Genomic DNA, 22135 nt, shown 5'->3' on the forward strand with positions numbered 1-22135 from the left:
AGAATTCTATGATCATGCAACTTCCTAGAGACTCTGTGGGATTTAGAAGGTTCTATGCAAAATTCACCCTCTGTCTTCCCTGTTAAAGCTTGAAACTCTTCACACACATTCTCCATTATCTGCAATGTTACAGCCTCTAGTCCAGTGGTGGCGAACCTTTGGCACTCCAGATGTTATGGACTACAATTCCTATCAGCCCCTGCCAGCATGGCCAGTTGGCCTGGTAGGGCTGATGTGGAATTGTAGTCCATGCTGGCGAAACAGATCCTTCGTGGAGTCCTGCCAGTGAAATTCGCCACCACGGCTCTAGTCAAACAGCCTCCATAATATTTTAGATACTTTGAATTCCAACTAAGGTGATGCAACTCTAAATGTACCCAATGACTGATGGAACATATACACTGCCCTTTTCCCACCAAGATGGTATTCTACTGACTCTTGCCTCTACTGGTTTCTTCCTAATTCTCAGAATAATTTGCACCTATTGGGGAGTGGGGTTCCGGAAGAGCAGGCTTCCTATATTGGCTCCGCTTGTCTAGCAATTTGATAACAATCAGCCAGTGGTACTACCAATATGTGAGTTCGCTTCCAGTTTTCCCAAGGCAGATCACCAGAACTAAATTCTGACTGATTAAGAATGAATGGCTCCAGAAGGTTACTACAATGATCCAATATGGGCAATTTTTCAGCTTCTATTTTAAGATTTTCTCTCTCCCTGGCGTCACGAGCGCTAGAAACTGCAGTGAAATCTTTAGGCTTTCAATGCTGGTTGCCCAACTCTTTTGCTCACAGGGCCCTCAGAGAAGGAAGCAAAGAAACTTACTCAAAATCTGTTTGTTCTTTGAGTTCAGAGAGAGGCTGGAACAAGAGAGCCCGCCTGCGCATCCCCAAGAGGCAAGCAGAATCGGCGGTGTTGGCAAAGATACGGCCTGCAAAAAGAGGGACAAAATGTTCAGCAAATTCACAAAAAAGCTAACGCCAATGTACGGAACATCCAGCGACCACCTACCATGCCTGGAACATTCTTTGATCTTGCCAGACATCCACGCCACTGCTTTGGCACCCATCTTCGTTCCAAAGTTCCTGTCAAATGGAGTTGGTGACCCACCCTGCGATAAATAAAGGAAGGCTGGGTTTGATTTTCCATGAGAATCACACCTGTGGGAATAGGCTTTGTAAATAGCTCAAAAGGGCTGCAAAGGAGGGATTTTGATGCACTGATGCAGAGATAAGAAACTAAGCACGGGGTCCACAGGGTGGTGTCTGCAAACACTTCTTGTGCCAATGAAGTTGGTTTTTTTAAAAGCTGACAGGACCAGGCGGGGCTTTCACCAGGGTGGCTTTCAATTGGCCACCGGAGATCAGATTGGCGGCAGAGATTTTGAAAAAGTTGCTTCAGCAATAACTGCCTCCGCAGCACAAGGATCTTCGCTGTGGCTGGAGAAAAGCTGTGTCTATGGAAAAAAAACTATTTTAAAACTATATGTTCATTTGAAAAGGCATCCTGCTAGGCAGAACTTCTGCCTGAAAGTTTAAAGAGTTTATTAGAGTCATGCACAACCTCACTTTTGACATTCTGCGATTGCCTCTTGCAGCAGCCATTTTGTGGCTGCCCCTGTCTAGGGTTGCCAGGTCTCCTGCCAGCACCCCTAGTTGCCAGCTGCTGTGTGGTATGGCAGCAGCAGATATATTTTTTTAAAGTTGGCAGCATGTACAACATAATGCCACTTCTGGGACAAAACCCGAAGTAATGTCATGTTGCTCTAGGAATCAACAGAAACTCTATAGTTTTATCACAGAATTTCCAGCAATTCCTAAAAGAATGTGGCATCCCCAGAAAGTGACATCATGGCTCATGCCATGCTGGTGCTCCTGTTAGTTGCTAGGGACAGCGGGACATAGAAGATAGATATAATATCGATAGCATAAATTCTCCATCTTATCCCAGCAGCCTTGTGATTTAAGAAGAAGAAGAGTTTGGATTTATATCCCCCCTTCCTCTCCTGCAGGAGACTCAAAGGGGCTGACAATCTCCTTGCCCTTCCCCCCTCACAACAAACACCCTGTGAGGTAGGTGGAACTGAGAGAGCTCCGAGAAGCTGTGACTAGCCCAAGGTCACTCAGCTGGCGTGTGTGGGAGTGTAGATGCTAATCTGAATTCCCCAGATAAGCCTCTACAGCTCAGGCAGCACAGCTGGGAATGAAACCCGGTTCCTCCAGATTAGATACACGAGCTCTTAACCTCCTACGCCTCTGAGGATGATACTCTCGGAGCCTGCTCTCCCTTGCCAAGGCAGGGGACAAACTGGAGCAGGTAACTCCCAGACAGGAAACAGGAAGTGGAACAAGAAATGTGATCCTACCTCCTGGATCCGAGGGCTGGGAATCACCCTCTCAGGATGTCCTCTTGCCCTTCAAAGAGAATGAAGCTTGAGAAAGCATCAGAACTATTGAGAAGAAAAGGGACTCTACTAGTAATATTTGAATAATGCTTTGAATATAGTATATCATCACAATAGTCCTTGTAAAAGTAAAGCTTCCCCTTCAGTCGTGTTCGAACCTGGGGCACCACTGCAAGCAGTGATTTCATAGGCAAGCCGTTTTTATGGGGTAGTTTGTCATTGCTTTCCCTGGCTATTCTTTACCCCTTCCCCCCCCCCCCCCCATGAGCTAGGTACTCATTTACCGACCAAGCATGGATGGATGGCTGAGTTGACCATGAGCCAGCTGCCAGGATATCTGACCCACAGGGGGCTTGAACTCCTGCCCGTGTGAGTGGCAGTGCAAACACTTAACCACTACGCCACGTGGCTCCTTAGTCCTTGTAAGAAACCTTAAAATACGTCACATGGAAAGGAAGGAGCTACTGGTAGGAGCCAAAAATACCAGCTTGACTACTATGGGAAATTTGAATCGGGGATTTCCCAGTTACAGTTTAATCTTTGCCAGGGCACTAGTTATTGAAATCAGCCAGTGTGGCCTACAAAACACATCAGGGACAAGACAGAATTTCATGGACACCAAGATATCAAAACACTGAAGTGGTAATTTTAGGTTGCCATGTACATCTGTCCATTGGTAGAGAGCTCAAACGCTGTCAGGTTACCATCTGTGATGAACTTTCTACTCAACGGGTCCTGTGATCTTGTATGTGAGAATGTTGCAAGTTTTTTGAGGCACTATCTGGTCAGGCGCAATCATTGCCTACATAGTAGTAACGGTTAATCAATTTATATGTGTGCGGTTTACAAGGCGTGGTAGTGAACGTTCAACATTGTTTTAATGTATTTAATGTATTTAATGTTTTAATGCATTTTAATGTTTTAATGTCTCCGTTAGTAGATAAATGCCTCTTTTCTACTTTTCTACTAACTCTGTAGTTTATAATGCCAATAAAGGCTTTGGAATTGGTTGCCATGTTACTTAGACACAATGGGTGAGACCAACCCTTTATGGCTCTTCCAAAGAGCCTACCGATTTGTCTTGGTTCTGCTCTGCGACCTGCACATTCAGGAAACACCTAACATGATTATTAAACTCTGTTTTGGCATCAACCAAATATGGTATTTTCTAGCAGCAGACTTACCTGCTGCATGTGGCCTAACACGTTCTTTCTTGTGTCAAAAATGCCTTTTCCCTCCTCGGAGTATAAGTTGTAGATGAAATCAGTAGTATAGTTCTCATTGCATTTCTCATTTCTGGAAAGGCAGAAATAAAAATGGCATGTGGGAATGAGGATGACGACGTGCATCTACTATTAGCAAGCATTAAAAGCACCAGCAAGAAAGAGATAAAGAGAGGCAGAAGGGTTCAACCTTGTGCTAAGAATGTTCTCTTGCAAGAGACTGTTGGCAAACTTTCTTCCAAGCTATCTGGCTGCCATATTTAGAGCTAAGAACGAATTATGCTCTGCTTGCTCAATGGTTTGCTGATCCTCCAGCTTAGCTAACTAACGACTTTCCTTGTTCTGTACATTTACTTTGCAAAACAATCCTGTGCCCTTACACAGTGGCACTTGCATGTCCATTTTCCCCTTTACTGGAAAACAAAGGAAATCCCTACCCCACAAAAAAGGCTTGCAAAATTATTCTAGCGCAGTGGTTCTCAACCTTCCTAACGCCGCGACCCTTTAATATAGTTCCTCATGTCATGGTGACCCCCAACCCTAACATTTATCCATTTTACAGATGGAGAACACTGATGCAGAGAGTCTTAGGCGACCCCTGGGAAAAGGTCGTTCGACCCCCAAAGGAGTCGCGACCCACAGGTTGAGAACCGCTGTTCTAGAGTCTTGGAGTTGAATGGGAGGGGAGAGAAAGTGGATTAATTATGTCACGAGTGCCAGTCAGTAGGCACCTCCATAGTCAGATGTCTCTTCATTCAAGCTGAACTATGCTGAAAATCTTTCAAGCAAGCAAGCCTTTATTGGCATAGATGCTGAAAATCTGAAGAACGGCTCTTCTGGGAAAATGGCCCTCCGTGTGCTCCCAACCATTCCTGCTGAAAGGAGCTATTTTGTGGCTGTAGAGCAATTTTTCCCCCCGGCTGTCGCCTCTCCAGATATTGGAGACCTAAAATTCAGCAGGTGAACTGATTTGATACAGGGGTTTGACACAGACCCACTAGTTGTGAGAAAATCTAGGATCAGCAAGTCTGTGTAAATCATGAGATCTTAGAAGAAGCCTTGCCTTCCTTCTTTTTCTATATCAGGGGTAGGGAACCTGCGGCTCGAGAGCCGCATGCGGCTCTTCTGCCCTTGCACTGTGGCTCCACGCGCCGAGCAGCCGGCCCCATCCTTGCCCGCCCTGCAGGCAGCAGGGCCGGTGCACCAACTGCCCACGGTCAGCTGGGCCGCGCCGTGGGCTTCCCCTCTCACCCACCCCGTTGGAGCGGGGCGGGCGCTTTCCCGGCGGCCGGCGAGGCCAAGCCGCCAGCTTCATCCTTGCCCGCCCTGCAAGCAGCAGGGCGGGCGCATCCATGCGCTTCTCAGAATGAGCAGAGTAAAAGGTTAAAAAACCCTATATATATATATAGTGTTATCTTTATTTTAAATGTCAAAAATTATTTGCGGCTCCAAGTGTTTTCTTTTCCCGTGGAAAACGGGTCCAAATGGCTCTTTGAGTGTTAAAGGTTCCCTACTGTTCTATATCAACTCTTCTTTTTATTTTTTCAGTTTTACTTTTCTTATGATATTATATTCATGTTTACTTAATTTGTATTCTTTCAACCTTTTTCCCTTTCCTATAATTTTTTTGTTGATAAAATAAAATAATTTTAAAAAAGAAAATATGAAGAACTGAACAGTGTTTTTTGTTTTGCTTAGTTTGCCTCAGAACAGAAAAAGATAGGTGCTGGTTTTGAGAGCAGTAGAATGCTTCGACCCCTCTTACGAGGATATGGAAGCTACTTGTAAACATCAAGCAACTTCCTGGTTTTTTTAATTGACAAGACCTTGAAGGATACCTCAGTACTAGACCTCTCTTCACTGTGGTCTTCATTTTCTCGGTCAGATGCTCCACATTAGCCTGTCAACCAAAGGAACAGTGATTAACATGGATCACATGGTTTCTTACGAAAGCAGGAGGCTGTTTCCCCAAACTACACACAAGCCAAGGTTTCCCACACAACTGAGGCTTACAACACTGTCTTCCATTAGGATGCTCTCACTTCTCCCCGCCCCTCCGCCAACAGACTGTTTAGTACCGTGGTACCTGTTGGAGACTTGAACGTTTATATATAAACCACAATTTATAAAATAATGTTTGGGCCATCATTTGGCAAATATATATATAAATTCATTCTGAATTCATTTACACTAGTGATATCATATAGTCCTTGTCCATAAATACATTCATGCTTAAGAAACTGAGGTCTACTGGTACCTTCTGAATTATCTGAAACACTACTCTTTGACTTAAAGAAGTTGTATGTGTATTTTAATATATGTAAGATTTAGCTGCCTTCAAGAAAAATCTACCCCATTGCTCTGCATGTTTCACTGTTCTGGGAACGTCTCCTGAAAAGCCCAGAAGGGTGGTTCATGCAGAGACACAACAGGCAGCCTTCTTTGAACAGGGTGACATTGCTTGGAGCAATTTAATATTTGCTCTTTTTATCCTATACCAGAGTTAGTCATCCCCCATGAAGGTTGATTCAAGAAAACAGCAAGATAACATTGGTGGATCGATCATGCAGAGATGCAGGACACCTGCTCCAATGGTTAATTAATTGATTCCTAGTTGCTCATTATTAGTTTTCTCATAGCCCCATCACACTCTCTGAGAATGGCTGCTTCAATATATGTAGTAGAAGCTCTAGGAGAGGTAATGAATGAGAGTCATGCTGCAGTGCCCTCTTAGAAGAAGAAGAGGAGGAGGAGGAGGAAGAGTAGTAGCAGTTTGGATTTATATCCCCCCCTTTCTCTCCTGTAAGGAAACTCAAAGGGACTTACAATCTCCTTTCCCTTCCCCCCTCACTGTAAACACCCTGTGAGGTAGGTGGGGCTGAGAGAGCTTCATAAGAGAACATAAGAGCAAGCCAACTGGATCAGACCAGAGTCCATCTAGTCCAGCTCTCTGCTACTCGCAGTGGCCCACCAGGTGCCTTTGGGAGCTCACATGCAGGATGTGAAAGCAATGGCCTTCTGCGGCTGTTGCTCCCGAGCACCTGGACTGTTAAGGCATTTGCAATCTCAAATCAAAGAGGATCAAGATTGGTAACCATAAATCGACTTCTCCTCCATAAATCTGTCCAAGCCCCTTTGAAAGCTATCCAGGTTAGTGGCCATCACCACCTCCTGTGGCAGCATATTCCAAACACCAATCACACGTTGCGTGAAGAAGTGTTTCCTTTTATTAGTCCTAATTCTTCCCCCCAGCATTTTCAATGAATGCCCCCTGGTTCTAGCTTCAAAGAACCATTACTAACCCAAGGTCACCCACCTGTGTTAGAATGCACAAGCTAATCTGGTTCACCAGATAAGCCTCCACAGCTCAAGTGGCAGAGTGGGGAATCAAACCCAGTTCCCCAGATTAGAGTGCACCTGCTCTTAACCACTACACCACGCTGGAACAGGCCTGCTTTTAAGAAACAAAGGTCTAGAAAGATTTTCACCTCCAAGTCGTGGATGGTGAAAGGGTCTTCATAAATATACGCTGCATCAGCTCCGGCAGCCATGCCTGCCAAGGTAGCCAGGTAGCCGCAGTAACCTCCCATCGTCTCAATGATAAACACCCGCCTCTTCGTGCCAGCTGCAGATTGCTTGATACGATCGCATGTCTAGGGATTCAACAAAGGACATATCAAACCACACATCAAACAGCAGTAGCCAGCTCTGAATGAGGTTTTTGAAAAAAACCGTGCATGTGTGTAAAGTGCCATCAAGTCACAGCAGAATTACGGTGTCCCCATAGGGCTTACAAGGTGAGAGAGGTGATTTGCCTCTGCTTACCGACCCTAGAATTCCTTGGTGGTCTCCCATCCAAATACTTACCAGGGCCAACCCTGCTTCGCTTCTGAGATCAGATGAGATGAAAAAAAAATTACTGGAAGGGAAAAGGTTCTTCTGAGAGGCTTTTGCAGGCTCCAAAACTAGGCCCAGCTGCTACTAAATCTCAGAGGTCCCCAAGTTTTGTACACACAACACTAGAAGAGTTTGGATTTATATCCCCCCTTTCTCTCCTGCAGGAGACTCAAAGGGGCTGACAATCTCCTTGCCCTTTCCCCCTCACAACAAACACCCTGTGAGGTAGGTGGGGCTGAGAGAGCTCCGAAGAACTGTGACTAGCCCAAGGTCACCCAGCTGGCGTGTGTGGGAGTGCACAGGCTAATCTGAATTCCCCAGATAAGCCTCCACAGCTCAGGCGGCAGAGCTGGGAATCAAACCCGGTTCCTCCAGATTAGATACACGAGCTCTTAACCTCCTACGTCACTGCTGCATCAAGTCCAGCCCTAGCACTGGAGACATTATCCACAGGCCAAATCTTCCAAGTCCCAAATGTTTGCTTTGCTTTAAAGGAAAACAGAGTTTCTGAAAATGCGGATTTAAAAAAAAAATCTTGTTTTTAGATGGGGTTTGGAATTCTGTGTGTTTTCTGTGCTCATTTAGAAACGGAAGAATAAATACAATACACAGAAAGACCAGGCCATCCGGCTCTTTTCTTCAGAACTGGCCTGCTGTTCCAGTGCAGCGCAAACATGTACACGAAGACAGTGTTTGCCCCTGTAGCAAATGCGATTGCCCTCTGCAGAGCACTGCTTTCGACAACCGCCAATCTCTGCTCTGTGGGGAAAGCCAACCCGGCATGTAATCAACTTGAGCCAAGAGGCAAACGGATGCTTTACCGCCGTGATGGTGTTGAGAGCGGTGTCGGCACCAATGCTGAAATCGGAGCCGGGAACGTTGTTGGAGACGGTGGCTGGGATAACACAGATGGGGATGCAGAGCTCCTCGAACTTTGCCCGGCCTTCGATCAGCTCTAGGCTGCCAGTGAAAGCCTAGGAGAAGACCAAACATTGTTGCTTTCACAGCCCGTCTTAGAAGCAGGAAGGGCACCAGTAAACTGCATGGGAATGGTTCTAAGCAGGCTTCCAAAATTCCAAGAACTTTTGACATCAGCCCCTCACAGCTTCCTCCATCCTTTCCACCAATCTCTTTTCACCACTGTTCAGCAAGCAGACTTTTTACTCACATCATCTCTTTCAGCCATAGGAGACATTAACTCAGACGCCTCCAGAACCACCATGGGTGTGTCTTGGGGGGTTTGGGGGGTCTCACAAGCCAGGTGCCACTCACCTTAATTACGTTGGGGTCACATTTGGCCACCTGCCCCCCCCCCCCCCGGGGCAGGCCAGGAAGGGTAAGTGAGGCCTGGCAGGCTCATGGGCAAGAAAGGTGGGTGGGTGAGCCATGGCCTGCAGGCTCCTCCCCTCCACACTCTAAACACTCCTTTGCAGCAAGCCAAGAGGTGCTTCATCTGTCCAGGCTCCAGCCTGTTGTGTGCCAAATTTTAAAAGCTGGGCAAGAGGGCCCAGGCAGCATTGCTGGGCTTCCACTGGCCAGAGGGCCCAGGCAGTGGAGGGAGGGAGGGAGGGAGGGAGGGAGGGAGGGAGGGAGGGAAGGAAGGAAGGAAGGAAGGAAGGAAGGAAGGAAGGAAGGAAGGAAGGAAGGAAGGAAGGAAGGAAGGAAGGAAGGAAGGAAGGAAGGAAGGAAGGAAGGAAGGAAGGAAGGAAGGAAGGAAGGAAGGAAGGAAGGAAGGAAGGAAGGAAGGAAGGAAGGAAGGAAGGAAGGAAGGAGAGGCCCGGGCAGAGGATGCCTCTCTGGGGGCGGCATGCTCGTAAGTACAGCTGGGCAGCTCTGGTGGCTCCAGCGGCCCGTCTTTCCTGGGCCAATTACCAGCCTCCCCTCCCCTTCAGAATATCTAGGTCAGGATATGCAGAAAAGTATCCACTCCTAAGCAACACTGATAGCCCCAGAGAAGATTGCTTTCGCTTTCTGTCATCTCAGGTTCTGAACAGCCAAGGCTTTCCTGAGGCCTACCTCAAAGCCTCCAATGACGATCAAGCCATGAATGCCGAAGTCAGCAATGGTACTACTGATTTGTTCAAAGTATTTCTTAGGCAGAGTCCTGCAACAGAATAAGTAGAGAAAACATCAGTCCCGTTCTTCCATGGGATGGTACTCCTTAAGTTCACCTATGGCAAACACAAGGTATCTATATCAGTAACTGCCAAACAATGTGTTGAGGGACACTAGGATACTACTAGGCAACTGTTAGTGTGCTTAAATTACTAAATTAAATTATAGATAAAGTTGCCTGTTGCATCTCTATATGATTTACTGCTCTGGCCGCCCTGGCTGGAGCATGGGCAGTTTTGCTGCAACTCAGCATTAGGTAAAAGAGAAGCATTTAATTGCTCATAGTGCAGAGAAAAATACGAACCACTTTCCCATAGTGAATGCTTCTTGTTGTATCTCTGCATGAGTCACTGCCCTGGCCTGGCATTCCTTTCAAGCCAAAAATATAGGCAGTTACCTCTACTGAGGGTGGTCATTGTTACTCTTTTCCACCCAAAAAGTAAACATTTCCAGGGGTAAGAGCAAAATGCTTTGTCAATTTTAATTTAAGGAAAAAATACATCAGCAACTTTAATTAACTTTAGTTTTACAAAGCATATCACAGGAAAAATAGTTTTTTCTAGCCAGGGCTGAGAAAGAGTAGCTGCTCAGCCCTGCCTTTCCTGATACCTCTGGAACTATAAAGATCTTTGCCCGGACCAGAACTTATACTCGTCCAATCTGAGATGTGGTATATTTGAGAGGTTATTTTTGTTGTTGTTGAGTGTGATTTAAATTGGAAGCTGCCGGGGCAGGAGAAAAGTGGGGTAGAAGCTTTTTAAAATAAAAGAAAGTACTTCAAAGTTTAATTTAAAAAACAACAACAGACCAAGGACATGTAAATCATTAATGCTGTGTTGTTCCAATACCATATGCCATGGCAAGGATTTTATAATAAAAAAGAAGGATGTAAATACAATCAATTAAACCAATCTCTCTCCCACATCCAGATATGTTGCCAACCTCCAAGTAGGATCTGGAAATCCCCCGAAATTACAACAGATCTCTAGACTACAGAGATCAGTTCCCAATGAGCAGTGGCGTAACTAGGCAAACTGGAGCCCAGGGGCAAAACCTGAGTTTGATGCCCCCGCCCCATGGGCGGCCACCCTCTCCCACCGTGACCAAACAATGATTTTTTTACCCCAGGTCATTTCAAAGTCACCATCACATTATAGAACATCCCCCAACTCACAAATCTGAACACAGCAATGGGCCACGCCACACAGCAGAAATATTTTTGAAAACATTTTATGGTGTTGTATCCAGTCCCCCCAATTGGGGGAAACAGCATCACTTTCAATGTTATTTAAACTGGGGACCCCAGATTCTCCCTTTAAGGTGGATTTAAAAGGAGAATCTAGGTTCCCTAGTTTAAACAAGTGATGCTGGAATCCACCCCCGAACAGCATCACTTTCAATGTTATTTAAACTGGGGACCCCAGATTCTCCCTTTAAGGTGGATTTAAAAGGAAAATCTGGGCTCCCTAGTTTAAACAATTAATTATTATTATTATTATTATTTATTATATTTATAAACCGCCCTCCCCCGAAGGGCTCAGGAATCCACCCCCGAACAGCATTAATGCTGGAATCCACCCCCGAACAGCATTAATGCTGGAATCTGAACAGCATTAATGCTGGAATCCACCCCCGAACAGCATTATTTTCAATGGTGTTTAAACTAGGAAGCCCAGATTCTCCTTTTAAATCCACCTTAAAGGGAGAATCTGGGGTCCCCAGTTTAAACAACATTGAAAGTGATGCTGTTTTGCGGTGGATTCTCCCTCACCCTGAAACAGCATCATTTTCAATGTTTAAATTGGTGACCTTAGATTCTTCCTTTAAATCCATGCCGAAGGGGGTGGATTTAATAATAATAACCTTTATTAGGCATTGAGAGAATAAAAGAAAGAAAGAAAACAAGCATTGGCAGGAAGAGGGTAGATTTAAAAGGAAAATCTGGGGAAATTTAGGGGGTGCCTGCTGTCAGGGGTGCAATTATTAAGATAGCAGCACCAAACTTTCAGGGTATCTTCAGGAGACTCTCCTGATGACACCAGCCAGGTTTGGTGAATTTTGGTTCAGGGGGTCCAAAGTTATGGACCCTCAAAGGTGTAGCCCCCATCTCCTTTTATCTCCCATTGGAAACAATGGGGAATGGGGGCACTCCCTTTGGGAGCCCATAACTTTGGACTCCCAAACCTCACCAAACCTGGGTGATGTCATCAGGAGAGTCTCCCGAAAAATCCCTGAAATTTTGGTGCTGCTAGTCTAAAAACTGCGCCCTCTGCAGGCCAAAAACAGAAAAACACTGAAAATACCAACCAAAAAAAATCCCGCAAATGAACCTGCAGTTTTTGCACCCCCCATAAGGGGGCGCCCTGGGCAACTGCCCACTTTGCCCAATGGGAGGAATGCCTCTGCCCTGGTGAAAATGGCTGCTTTGGAGGGGGGCGGGATTCTATGGTGTTATGCTAGCTGAGCTGCCTTCCCTCTCCAGGAATTTCCCAATCTGGAGCTGATGACCCCACATCCAGATACCTTTTGGTTCCTAGGCTCGAGCCACCTTTTCCAGTCCAGCCACCAACTCCTCCCCATGCAATCTCTTCAACCTATGGAGCAGGGGTGAGAGGAGAAGGACACAGAGAGACATTTCTCAGCGGAAGGGGCTCTTCCAAAATGACAACATGATCATCAAGCTCTGCCACATAAGCTCCCCACAGTTACGGAAGGAACGAGAAATCCCTCCTTCAACAAATAAGAAACAAACGGATAACCCACTTTTCGTTCAGCCAGGCCTTCAAATCCATCGTGAACAGCGAGCATCCTGTGGCCGTGAATTAGCCCAATCCTGACCGTAGATCTCACTGCAGCGTTCATACCAGCTGCTGGGGCACCAACATTCATTACTGCCAAGTTGTAGCCACTCTGCAGGAGAGAAAGGGACAAAATTACCAACCATGTCAAGTGCCCATCGCCCGTGCTGAGGTAACTCTGTCAGAAGAGGTGGTTCTGAACTCAGAAAAGAAATAGCCTGCCACCATGATTAATACTGTGTGCAGATGTGTGCAGAAATGAAACAACTGCAAGGGGACACAAAAGTTCCCCCTTTGCCAAAGCCAGTGCCTATCAATATGGTGCCCACGGGCACCATGGCGCCCACCAACCTTGTTGGTACCCACCAAGTGTTTTTAGGAAGTCACTGGAGCCAGGAAGGACTTTTGCTAAGCAACGCTTCTGATTGACTACTGGAGATCTGACTGGCTGTGCATTTTTAAAATGATGCTGTGGCAGCAGCTACCACTACAGCCGTTGTTTTGGTGTGCCTGCTCTGCCAGGTCAGAATTCCAAATATGCCCTCAGGCTCAAAAAAGTTGGGACCTCTGCCCTAAAAAGTTAAGAAAGGTCAACACTAGTCCATGACTTGAATTGCTAGGTTCCCAACTAATGGCCACCGTTTGTGTATCAGGAACAAACTCTGTTCCATAAGGACATAAGAACTTAAGAAAAAGCCAGCTGGAGCAGACCAGAGTTCATCTAGTCCAGCTCTCTGCTACTCGCAGTGGCCCACCAGGTGCCTTTGGGAGCTCACATGCAGCATGTGAGAGCAATGGCCTTCTGCTGCTCCTGAGCACCTGATCTGCTAAGGCATTTGCAATCTCAGATCAAGGAGGATCAAGATTGGTAGCCATAGATCGACTTCTCCTCCATAAATCTATCCAAGCCCCTTTTAAAGCTATCCAGGTTAGTGGCCATCACCACCTCCTGTGGCAGCATATTCCAAACACCAATCACACGCTGTGTGAAGAAGTGTTTCCTTTTATTAGTCCTAATTCTTCCCCCCAGCATTTTCAATGTATGCCCCCTGGTTCTAGTATTGTGAGAAAGAGAGAAAAATTTCTCTCTGTCAACATTTTCTACTCCATGCATAATTTTATAACTTCAATCATATCCCCCCTCAGCATAGGATGTTTGGACAACCTAAAGCACCAATTACAGCATTGTTGAAGGCTTTCACGGCCAGAATCACTAGGGTGTTGTGGGTTTTCTGGGTTGTATGGCCGTTTCCCAGTATGCTGCTAGAGAATGGTCATACAATCTGGAAAACCCACAACACCCCACCAATCAGAGCTTTTTCCTGCTAGCCCTTTAAGAATGGGAAAGCCACCGTGCCACAGAATTATACACAGAGCACAAACAGCCCAGCTCAGAAAGAACGATTTGGGCAGGGTACTACACCTTTCTACAGTCACTCCATACACTAGCTTGGAAATGGAATTGCCTGTCAGCATCATGAGATAATCCACTTTCAAGTTTCTAGGCCTCAAGACCATGTTTGTAGTCAGATGTAACCAGTAGAAGCAAAATTATGCAAAATAAAACAGGCATGCACCGATCTGTGTAGGGTATACAAATGACAGAATTCAGTTTTATTCTGAACACAAATTTGATTCCACTTGTGCGGATTTTTTTTGCTTTCACAATACAAGGCAGAAAAAGCTGCACGCCATCTCTTACCTTCCTAAGCAGGGGAGAAGGTTAAGTTTTCCTGCCTTTTTAGTTTAGAGTGAGTGAACATAAGAACATAAGAACTAGCCTGCTGGATCAGACCAGAGTCCATCTAGTCCAGTGATGGCGAACCTGTGGCACGGGTGCCAGAGGTGGCACTCAGAGCCCTCTCTGTGGAGCGCATACAAATAGAGTTCATCATGTGGGGGGGAAATCGCCCCCCCACACACACACACACATCTAGGCTGGCCTGGGCCGCTGGGCTCCATTATTAGAATTAAACCTAGTTTTGGGGAAGCAGTGTTGCGGTAACCTGTTAAGCTTGCTGTTAAACCCACTGATTTTTCATCGCGAAGAACTAAAGCATGATCCCTTTACCCTGGGAAGTAAGATGGAGTTGCTGGCAATGTGTGGCTTGCTTCTGAGTAAACCCTCTAGGGTTGTGTGATTCACCCGTTGGAAGAGTTGCCGCGGTTTGTTCAGAAAGCAAAGCCAACAACTACCACCAAGCTTGCTTACTCCCAAGTAGCATGCTTAGCCTCCAGAGCCAACCATTTTTTTCTTAACTAAAACCTCGAGTATTCAGGTTAAAATTGCCATGTTGACGCTGCGATCATCAAGTGGGTTTGGGGTTGCGGATTTTGGGCACTCCGGTCACCGAAAGGTTTGCCATCACTTCAGATCTAGTCCAGCGTGCCTGCTACTTTCGCGGTGGCCACCAGGGTACGCTTTGGGGAGCTCACATGCAGGAGGTGAAAGCAATGGCCTTCTGCTGCAACAACATAACTCCTGAGCACCCACCAGGAGGTCTGCTAAGGCTGCTTGCAATCTGAGATCAAGGAGGGATCAAGATTGGTAGCCGCCGTCTCGACCTCTCCATGTAAATCTGTCCAAGCCAGCACTGAAAACTTATCCAGGTTAGTGGCCATCACCACCTCCTGTGGCAGCATATTCCAAACACCAATCACACGTTGTGTGAAGAAGTGTTTCCTTTTATTAGTCCTAATTCTTCCCCCCAGCATTTTCAATGAATGCCCCCTGGTTCTAGTATTGTGAGAAAGAGAGAAAAATTTCTCTCTGTCCATATTTTCTACCCCATGCATAATTTTATAGACTTCAATCATATCCCCCCTCAGACGTCTCTCCAAACTAAAGAGTCCTAAACTCTGCAGCCTCTCTTCATAAGGAAAGTGCTCCAATCCTTCAATCATCCTCGTTGCCCTTCTCTGCACTTTTTCTATCTCTTCGATATCCTTTTTGAGATGTGGCGACCAGAACTGGACACAGTACTCCAAGTGCGGTCGCAACAGCTTGGAAGCATGGAAAGCATTCTCTCCCACAGATGTGCCCCAGCTAGCCAGGGTTATGTTGTCATGCAAATTCCACAGCATTACAAGCACGTTCCAATCAATAAGCCTTTACTGGCATATAGCCATGCACGTTTCTCCTCTCACCTTGGCCGAAGGCGGACGCACGTGGGCTAAAATCTTGTAAACATTCCAGTTATTCTGGAAACTCCTGAAAGAAGGGGGAAAAAAGGCTGATGGAAATGCAGTCAGTTCCTTCCTCGGCAAAAATACCTGGGTATGTTCTGCATTGTCTGATGGCCAAGCTCCTGGGGGGATGGGGAGGGGGCTTTAATTAAAAGCTGAACTCCAGAATCACACTCACTGCAAAGAAAATATCCAAAGGGCTACATACAGACTTTCTGCATACATGCTTGGAATGCTCTGACCTATGAAGGATAAAGGCCCTAGTTTAAATGACCTCTCTGCCATGAACTCAGAAGCCCCCTTTGACCCAACTGCAGTTCCCTGTCTGTAACATGGGAATAATGATACCCCTCGTTTTGCCCCAATGAGGACCCAAAGTGGTTTATGTTGCTCTCTGAGCCTTCATTTTATCCTCACAACAACCCTTCAGGTAGGTTAGGCCAAGTGTGCATGTGACTAGCCTATTGTCACTTAGCAAGCTTCTATGGCAGAGTGAGGATTTGAATCCGGGTCTCCCAGATCCTCATTGTACACTGCACGAGCAACATCCATCCCCTCTGGAAGGCCACCACTGAAGGGCTGGGAGCAACCTGAGCTCTTGGAACAACTGGGTGCAGGGAAGACGAAGTAATTGGCAGAGACACCCTCAAGAGACACCTTCAAGACTCACATTCCACCTGCAAGAGAATTGCAACCTACTTCTGGATTGTGACTCACCCTTTGAATATCACTGGATTACCTATTACTACATGAAATACATCTGCCCGTTAGCCAGACCTACACAAAGGCTTGCCATTTAACAATCAAAAGCAGAGCTCCCCTTTTCCTGTCCCATTACAACAATACACGGCTAAAACCAAATAGTTCCCCACCCTACCGAAAATGAGCAATCGATTGACCTTAAATTGCAGTCACACTGATTAAAATATGTCCTAATAAACAGTAATTAGATTGAGTCTTGCTATCCCATAGCGAATCCAAATACAAAACAAAACTACAGAACTGAGGCCCCCCAGACAGAGGTTTGTTTATGTTGTGTTGGCTCCCACTCACCTCCCTCTGAGTTTAAGAGCATCATCAAACCGCCCTTCATTCATTGCTGTTGTGACATCTTTTGTCTGGTAAAAGAGGAAGGAAAAAGTCACAGAGGAAGAACTGAACTGTGAAAAAGTGGTTTGGGGACTTCTCTCACTAAAACAACAACTGCTTTCAGTCTGTTCTGTAATTGAAATAATTTGTTCATTTCTTTTTTATGAAGAGTCCAGATATTATCAGTAGTACCCATTGCATTCCAGTGTTTTCCTTGGTGGCGTTAAGTCGTTTTTGAGTCCTGATTTATGGAGATTTCCCCCTCCCCCAACTTAAACCACAATTTTCATGCCAGTTTATACAGAAGGGTTTGACTGACAAAGTACTTCTGAGGCTTTGTAGAACTACGTTCCTTCAAATTGTCTTCCCTATCCCTTTATTTTAAAAGCAGTTTCTGCTTCTAGGCTCCTGCAAGTTTAATGAACTTCTTCCTGATCATTTACCTGGCCACTACTCTTGGGCATTGGCCTCTATCTAAAAATCTCCTGTTCCCTACAGGTATTAATTACAGGATTTCTCTTTATAGTTAAAGCATGTAAGTTTACCTTTTCTTTTCTTTTTCATTACTATAATATGTATTTTTCTCATAACAATGGATGGAGGTCCTGAAATACAAATGGACTCTTAAAATTACAAACTGGTGAAAAGTCTATTTGATTGTGCCCAGATCAGGCCTACCTGTACTATCATTCATCACCCCTAAAGAGGTAGTGGCTTGAAGGGGCATAAACCTGCCCACAAATCATGGCAGAGGCCCCTTTCACACATGCAGAATAATGCACGTTCAATCCACTTTCACAATTGTTTGCAAGTGGATTTTGCAATTCTGCACAGTAAAATCCAGCTGCAAAGTGCATTGGAAGTGGATTGAAAGTGCATTATTCTGTAAAATCCAGCTGCAAAGTGCATTGGAAGTGGATTGAAAGTGCGTTATTCTGCATGTGTGGAAGGGGCCAGAAAGAGAGAAGGGAGACAATGCCGTGACCTTAACAGGTCTTTATATGAAGAGTCTACTGCTTCAAATGTCTGGCATTTAAGGAGTGAGTATGATAGTCACATCATTTGTCTTGAATCCTATGGCACCATTTTAAAGAGGCAGCAACAGTTCCAGCGACAGAATAAGGTTTCACTTGTAACAGAAGGAAGGGCCGTATTTGCTGATTCTGCGCCTCTATACTGCAAATTTCCAATTTGTCCCATCTCCCCCACACTATTTCTTCAGTTCCACCACCCTGAACGTGATTTCAGAGGGCTGAAATGGCTACCACAAGATAAGGGGGTAGAAGGGAAGTTACCTTTCTGTATCATAACTCTGCCTGTATTGCTCAGCATTCAAGCCTTTAAAATCTAGTTTTCAAACCCCAAGATTTAGGCCCCTTTTGCACATGCCGAATAATGCACTTTCAATCCACTTTGCAGCTGGATTGTACTGTGCAGAATAGCAAAATCCACTTGCAAACAATCATGAAAGTGGATTGAAAGTGCATTATTCTGCATGTGCGGGAGGGGGCTTAGTTTCGTAGAATCTCTCCCCTACTGCTTCCGGCTTTAGCCGAGAGCTCCTCCAGTCAAGGGCTTTTTAGCTTTTTTCTAGTGCAGGGGTAGGGAACCTTTAACACTCAAAGAGCCATTTGGTCCCATTTTCCACAGGAAAAGAAAACACTTGGAGCCGCAAATAATTTTTGACATCTAAAATAAAGATAACACTATATATATAGGGTTTTTTAAACCTTTTACTCCGCTCATTCTGAGAAGCGCATGGATGTGCCCACCCTGCTGCCTGCAGGGCAGGCAAGGATGAAGCCAGTGGCTCGGCATTGCCGGCTGCCGGGAAAGCGCCTGCCCCGCTCCAACGGGGCGGGCGAGAGGGGAAGCCCGCGGTGCGGCCCAGCCGACCATGGGCAGTTGGTGCGCCCGCCCTGCTGCCTGCAGGGCGGGCAAGGATGGGGCCAGTGGCTCAGCTCGTGGAGCAGCAGTGCAAGGGCAGAAGAGCCGCATGCGGCTCTCGAGCCGCAGGTTCCCTACCCCTGTTCTAGTGCATTAGCTCACAAAAGATAAATGTAGTCACATCACCACTGCCTAAATTGGCATTTCCAGAAAGAATTGTAAAGATAACATATATAACATCTTCATCTAAGCCTGTAGGAAAATTTGTTCTGACTACTGGCCTTAAGAGCATCTATTATGTAATATTTATATTTGGTTTTTTAACAGTTATGGTTTCCTCCCAAAGAAAACGGTCAATGAACCGGGATAGCCTAATCCCGAACAAGAAACTTGCCGTAACTCAAGGAAGCGTATTCAATGATTCATGATTGTATGCAAATACAAATCCGAGAGGGTACATCCAGTGAAGGGTTTGTAAGACAAAATGATGATTAGCAGGAATTACATATGACTGTTTGGAAAACATAGACATCGCTATTATGTTGCGCTGATGAAGATCCATGAAAACGCACTTTAGAGCTCGGCGTTCAGTTGTTGCCGCTCGCCGCTTGCGGGGCTGTAATTGAAGATCTCACGTGAGGATTTCACGCCTAAAATTAGTGTGACACTACTGCCTCGCATGCGTGGATTTCACCATCATACCTCTTGCTGATAAGTATCAGCTTTATTGACTTTCCATATTGGTTTTGCGGTGTGTGGACTGAGATCACACCGCAGTTTCTTTCACTCAATGAACTTTAAATGAATATGAATGAACTTTATACTATACCTTTTTCTGTTATTATTGCACTGATTTATGTCAATTGAATTGACTAATATAATTGTTATAGTCAATATAGTGTCATCATTGAATGCGCTTCCTTGAGTTACGGCAAGTTTCTTGTTCGGGATTAGGCTATCCCGGTTCATTGACCGTTTCCTTTGGTTTACTTGCCGTGTTTTTTCCATTCCTCCCAAAGAATCCTGGGGCCGTGCAGAGAATTCTTTCCCCTTCTCCTCCTCACACTTTCCAATGTACCAGAAAAGACGAAAATACTACTGAACTAGTAAAATTCTGTATTATAGATACATGCCTCAAGGGGGAATGGAGCTGTCTCCGCAGATCAGCATGACAGAAGAAAAAGGTAACCAAGATACTCACTACTTGGACACACTCCATGAGGGGAAGCCGGATGGCTTGGTTACCCGAAAGGCTGACGACGCACGCTGGAGTATCGGGGGTTCCCTCCAGTAATGCCATGACTGCTTCCACACCCATCCTGCTTCCCTGTGAGATGAAGAGAGTTTTCTTGAGTTCCTCCAGGATTTTGTTGCATTTCAAGGCCAAAGATTTCTCACGGGCAACCTGTGAATAGGGTTGCCGACCTTTAGGTGGCAGCTGCTATTATAACTGATCTCCAGGCAACCACTTGGAGAAAATGGCCACTTCAGAAGATGGACTCATGACATTTTACCTCAATGAAGTCCCTCCCCTGCCCAAACCCTGACCTCCTCAGGCTCTGCTCCCAAAATCTTCACATATTTCCCAACTCAGAGCTGGCAACCCTACATGTGAAAAGATCCCCCTCCCCACAGTCTTTTGTTCTACATTGAATAGACACAAGCCATAGTCCCAACAAATGGAATTGCCTAAAAATGACTTCCAAACAAGTTTCCTCAGAATCACAGAAGGTCAAGAAGTTAAGCACTGTAGTCTATAGATTATTATTATTATTATTATTATTATTATTATTATTATTATTATTATTATTATTATTATTATTATTATTATTATTATTATTATTATTATTATTATTATTATTATTATTAATTGGATTTATAGACCGCCCTCCCCCAGAGGGTTCAGAAAGAAACCCCAAGGGGGAAGGGGTGGTAGGATCCACATGATGTTACAAGAGAAAGGAGAGGAAGGGGAGGAGGGGGCCCCTATCAACAGCTAGTCTCCCCAAAAGCCCGGTGGAACAGCTCAGTCTTGCAGGCCCTGCGGAACTTGGCAAGATCCCACAGGGCCCGGACAGCTGATGGGAGAGCGTTCCACCAGGCAGGGGCCAGGGCTGTAAAGGCCCTGGCCCGGGTGGAGGCCAGCCGTATCATTGAGGGGCCAGGGATCACCAGTAGATATCAAATAAGGGCAGTGTTCTTGAACACAGGCTGATCCTGCTGACTGAAGTGGTTTTGGCTCTCTTCTTTCTAGCCAGCAGGAATGACAGAGGGCATTTTCAGGGTGGGATAGGGGCACCAGGGATTATATGTGTGTCTTATGGCTATGGGGCAGAAGCTCTTCTCTTTGGCCAATCCAAGCTTCTTCCTCTAAGTCAGTGGTTCTCAACCTGGGGGTCGGGACCCCTTTGGGGTCGAACGACCCTTTCACAGGGGTCGCCTAAGACTCTCTGCATCAGTGTTCTCCATCTGTAAAATGGATAAATGTTAGGGTTGGGGGTCACCACAACATGAGGAACTGCATTAAAGGGTCACGGCATTAGGAAAGTTGAGAACCACTGCTTTCAGTCATTCTTGAAAAAGTGTGTTGCTGATTTTGCTGTGATAAGAACATAAGAACTAGCCTGCTGGATCAGACCAGAGTCCATCTAGTCCAGCATTCTGCTACTTGCAGTGGCCCACCAGGTGCCTTTGGGAGCTCACATGCAGGAGGTGAAAGCAAGGGCCTTCTGCTGCAGCTGCTGCTCCTGAGCACCTGGTCTGCTAAGGCATTTGCAATCTCAGATCAAGGAGGATCAAGATTGGTAGCCATAGTAAAACAGCACAGTTACATCATCCAAAAATACTGAAGAGAACTGCAGCATCTTAAACCCCCAGGTTTTAGAGCAGCATGAGCTTTTGTGGACTTGAGAAGGTGTTATAATCAGTTACCAGTATCTGTTCTACCTGTCTTTTATATCTATGAGGTTTACCGTACATATTATAATTATATGTATGTATCTACCAACCAAGGGTACAGGTGATGAAGTAAGTTTTAAGTCCATGAAAGCTTAGGTTGTGCAGTTTGGAATTTTTTGGGTTCAGTTCTAAAAGATCTGAAACAGCTGAAAAAAGCCAGCATGGGGGTCCAGCTTTTTCAGGTTTTAAAAAAATATTTCCAGGGTGTTTTTTTTTTAAGTCAAACCTGAAAAATACCAGGGAAAAAACAGTGCACATGTAACCCCTATGCTCAGAATGGGTTGACCCAGTAAGGGGTGGAGACTCAAAGCAGGAGAAGGCTGCAGAGCTCAGGTTGTTGGAGGAGACAAGGCTACCAGACTCGGACCTTGATTTCTATAAGCCCTTAATATCTTGTTAAGGTAACTGCAATATTGTTGGGAACTACTGGGAAGGTAGTTTATTTTTGCTATGTTGTAAATGTTGGAGTTTATTGTTTCAGGGTTTTTTATGTTTGTAATGGGTGAGAGTTCTCCTGGAAACCTTCATCATGTTGAATCCTGTTCACCAAGCCCTTGGAGTCTTCAGAAGCCAACCCACT

General features: G+C 45.6%; 1 protein-coding gene across 3 annotated transcripts in view; it reads right to left on the bottom strand.

Annotated features, from left to right (window-relative positions):
- LOC125430305 (ATP-dependent 6-phosphofructokinase, muscle type) overlaps positions 1 to 22135 on the bottom strand; it is a 65278-nt gene that overhangs the window by 1675 nt on the left and 41468 nt on the right. For all 3 annotated transcript variants that reach the window (XM_048492228.1, XM_048492230.1, XM_048492227.1), the window contains exons 11-22: positions 19799 to 19924; positions 16675 to 16739; positions 15583 to 15646; positions 12401 to 12547; positions 12161 to 12231; positions 9539 to 9626; positions 8344 to 8496; positions 7114 to 7278; positions 5464 to 5525; positions 3587 to 3698; positions 1010 to 1109; positions 824 to 929 (exon numbers count right to left, since the gene is read on the bottom strand). In XM_048492228.1, the coding sequence (XP_048348185.1) occupies positions 824 to 929; positions 1010 to 1109; positions 3587 to 3698; positions 5464 to 5525; positions 7114 to 7278; positions 8344 to 8496; positions 9539 to 9626; positions 12161 to 12231; positions 12401 to 12547; positions 15583 to 15646; positions 16675 to 16739; positions 19799 to 19924 (1259 nt within the window). The remainder of the gene's footprint in view (positions 1 to 823; positions 930 to 1009; positions 1110 to 3586; positions 3699 to 5463; positions 5526 to 7113; positions 7279 to 8343; positions 8497 to 9538; positions 9627 to 12160; positions 12232 to 12400; positions 12548 to 15582; positions 15647 to 16674; positions 16740 to 19798; positions 19925 to 22135) is intronic.

Source organism: Sphaerodactylus townsendi, linkage group LG03 (genome assembly GCF_021028975.2).
Source record: "Sphaerodactylus townsendi isolate TG3544 linkage group LG03, MPM_Stown_v2.3, whole genome shotgun sequence".
Lineage (NCBI taxonomy): Eukaryota > Metazoa > Chordata > Lepidosauria > Squamata > Sphaerodactylidae > Sphaerodactylus > Sphaerodactylus townsendi.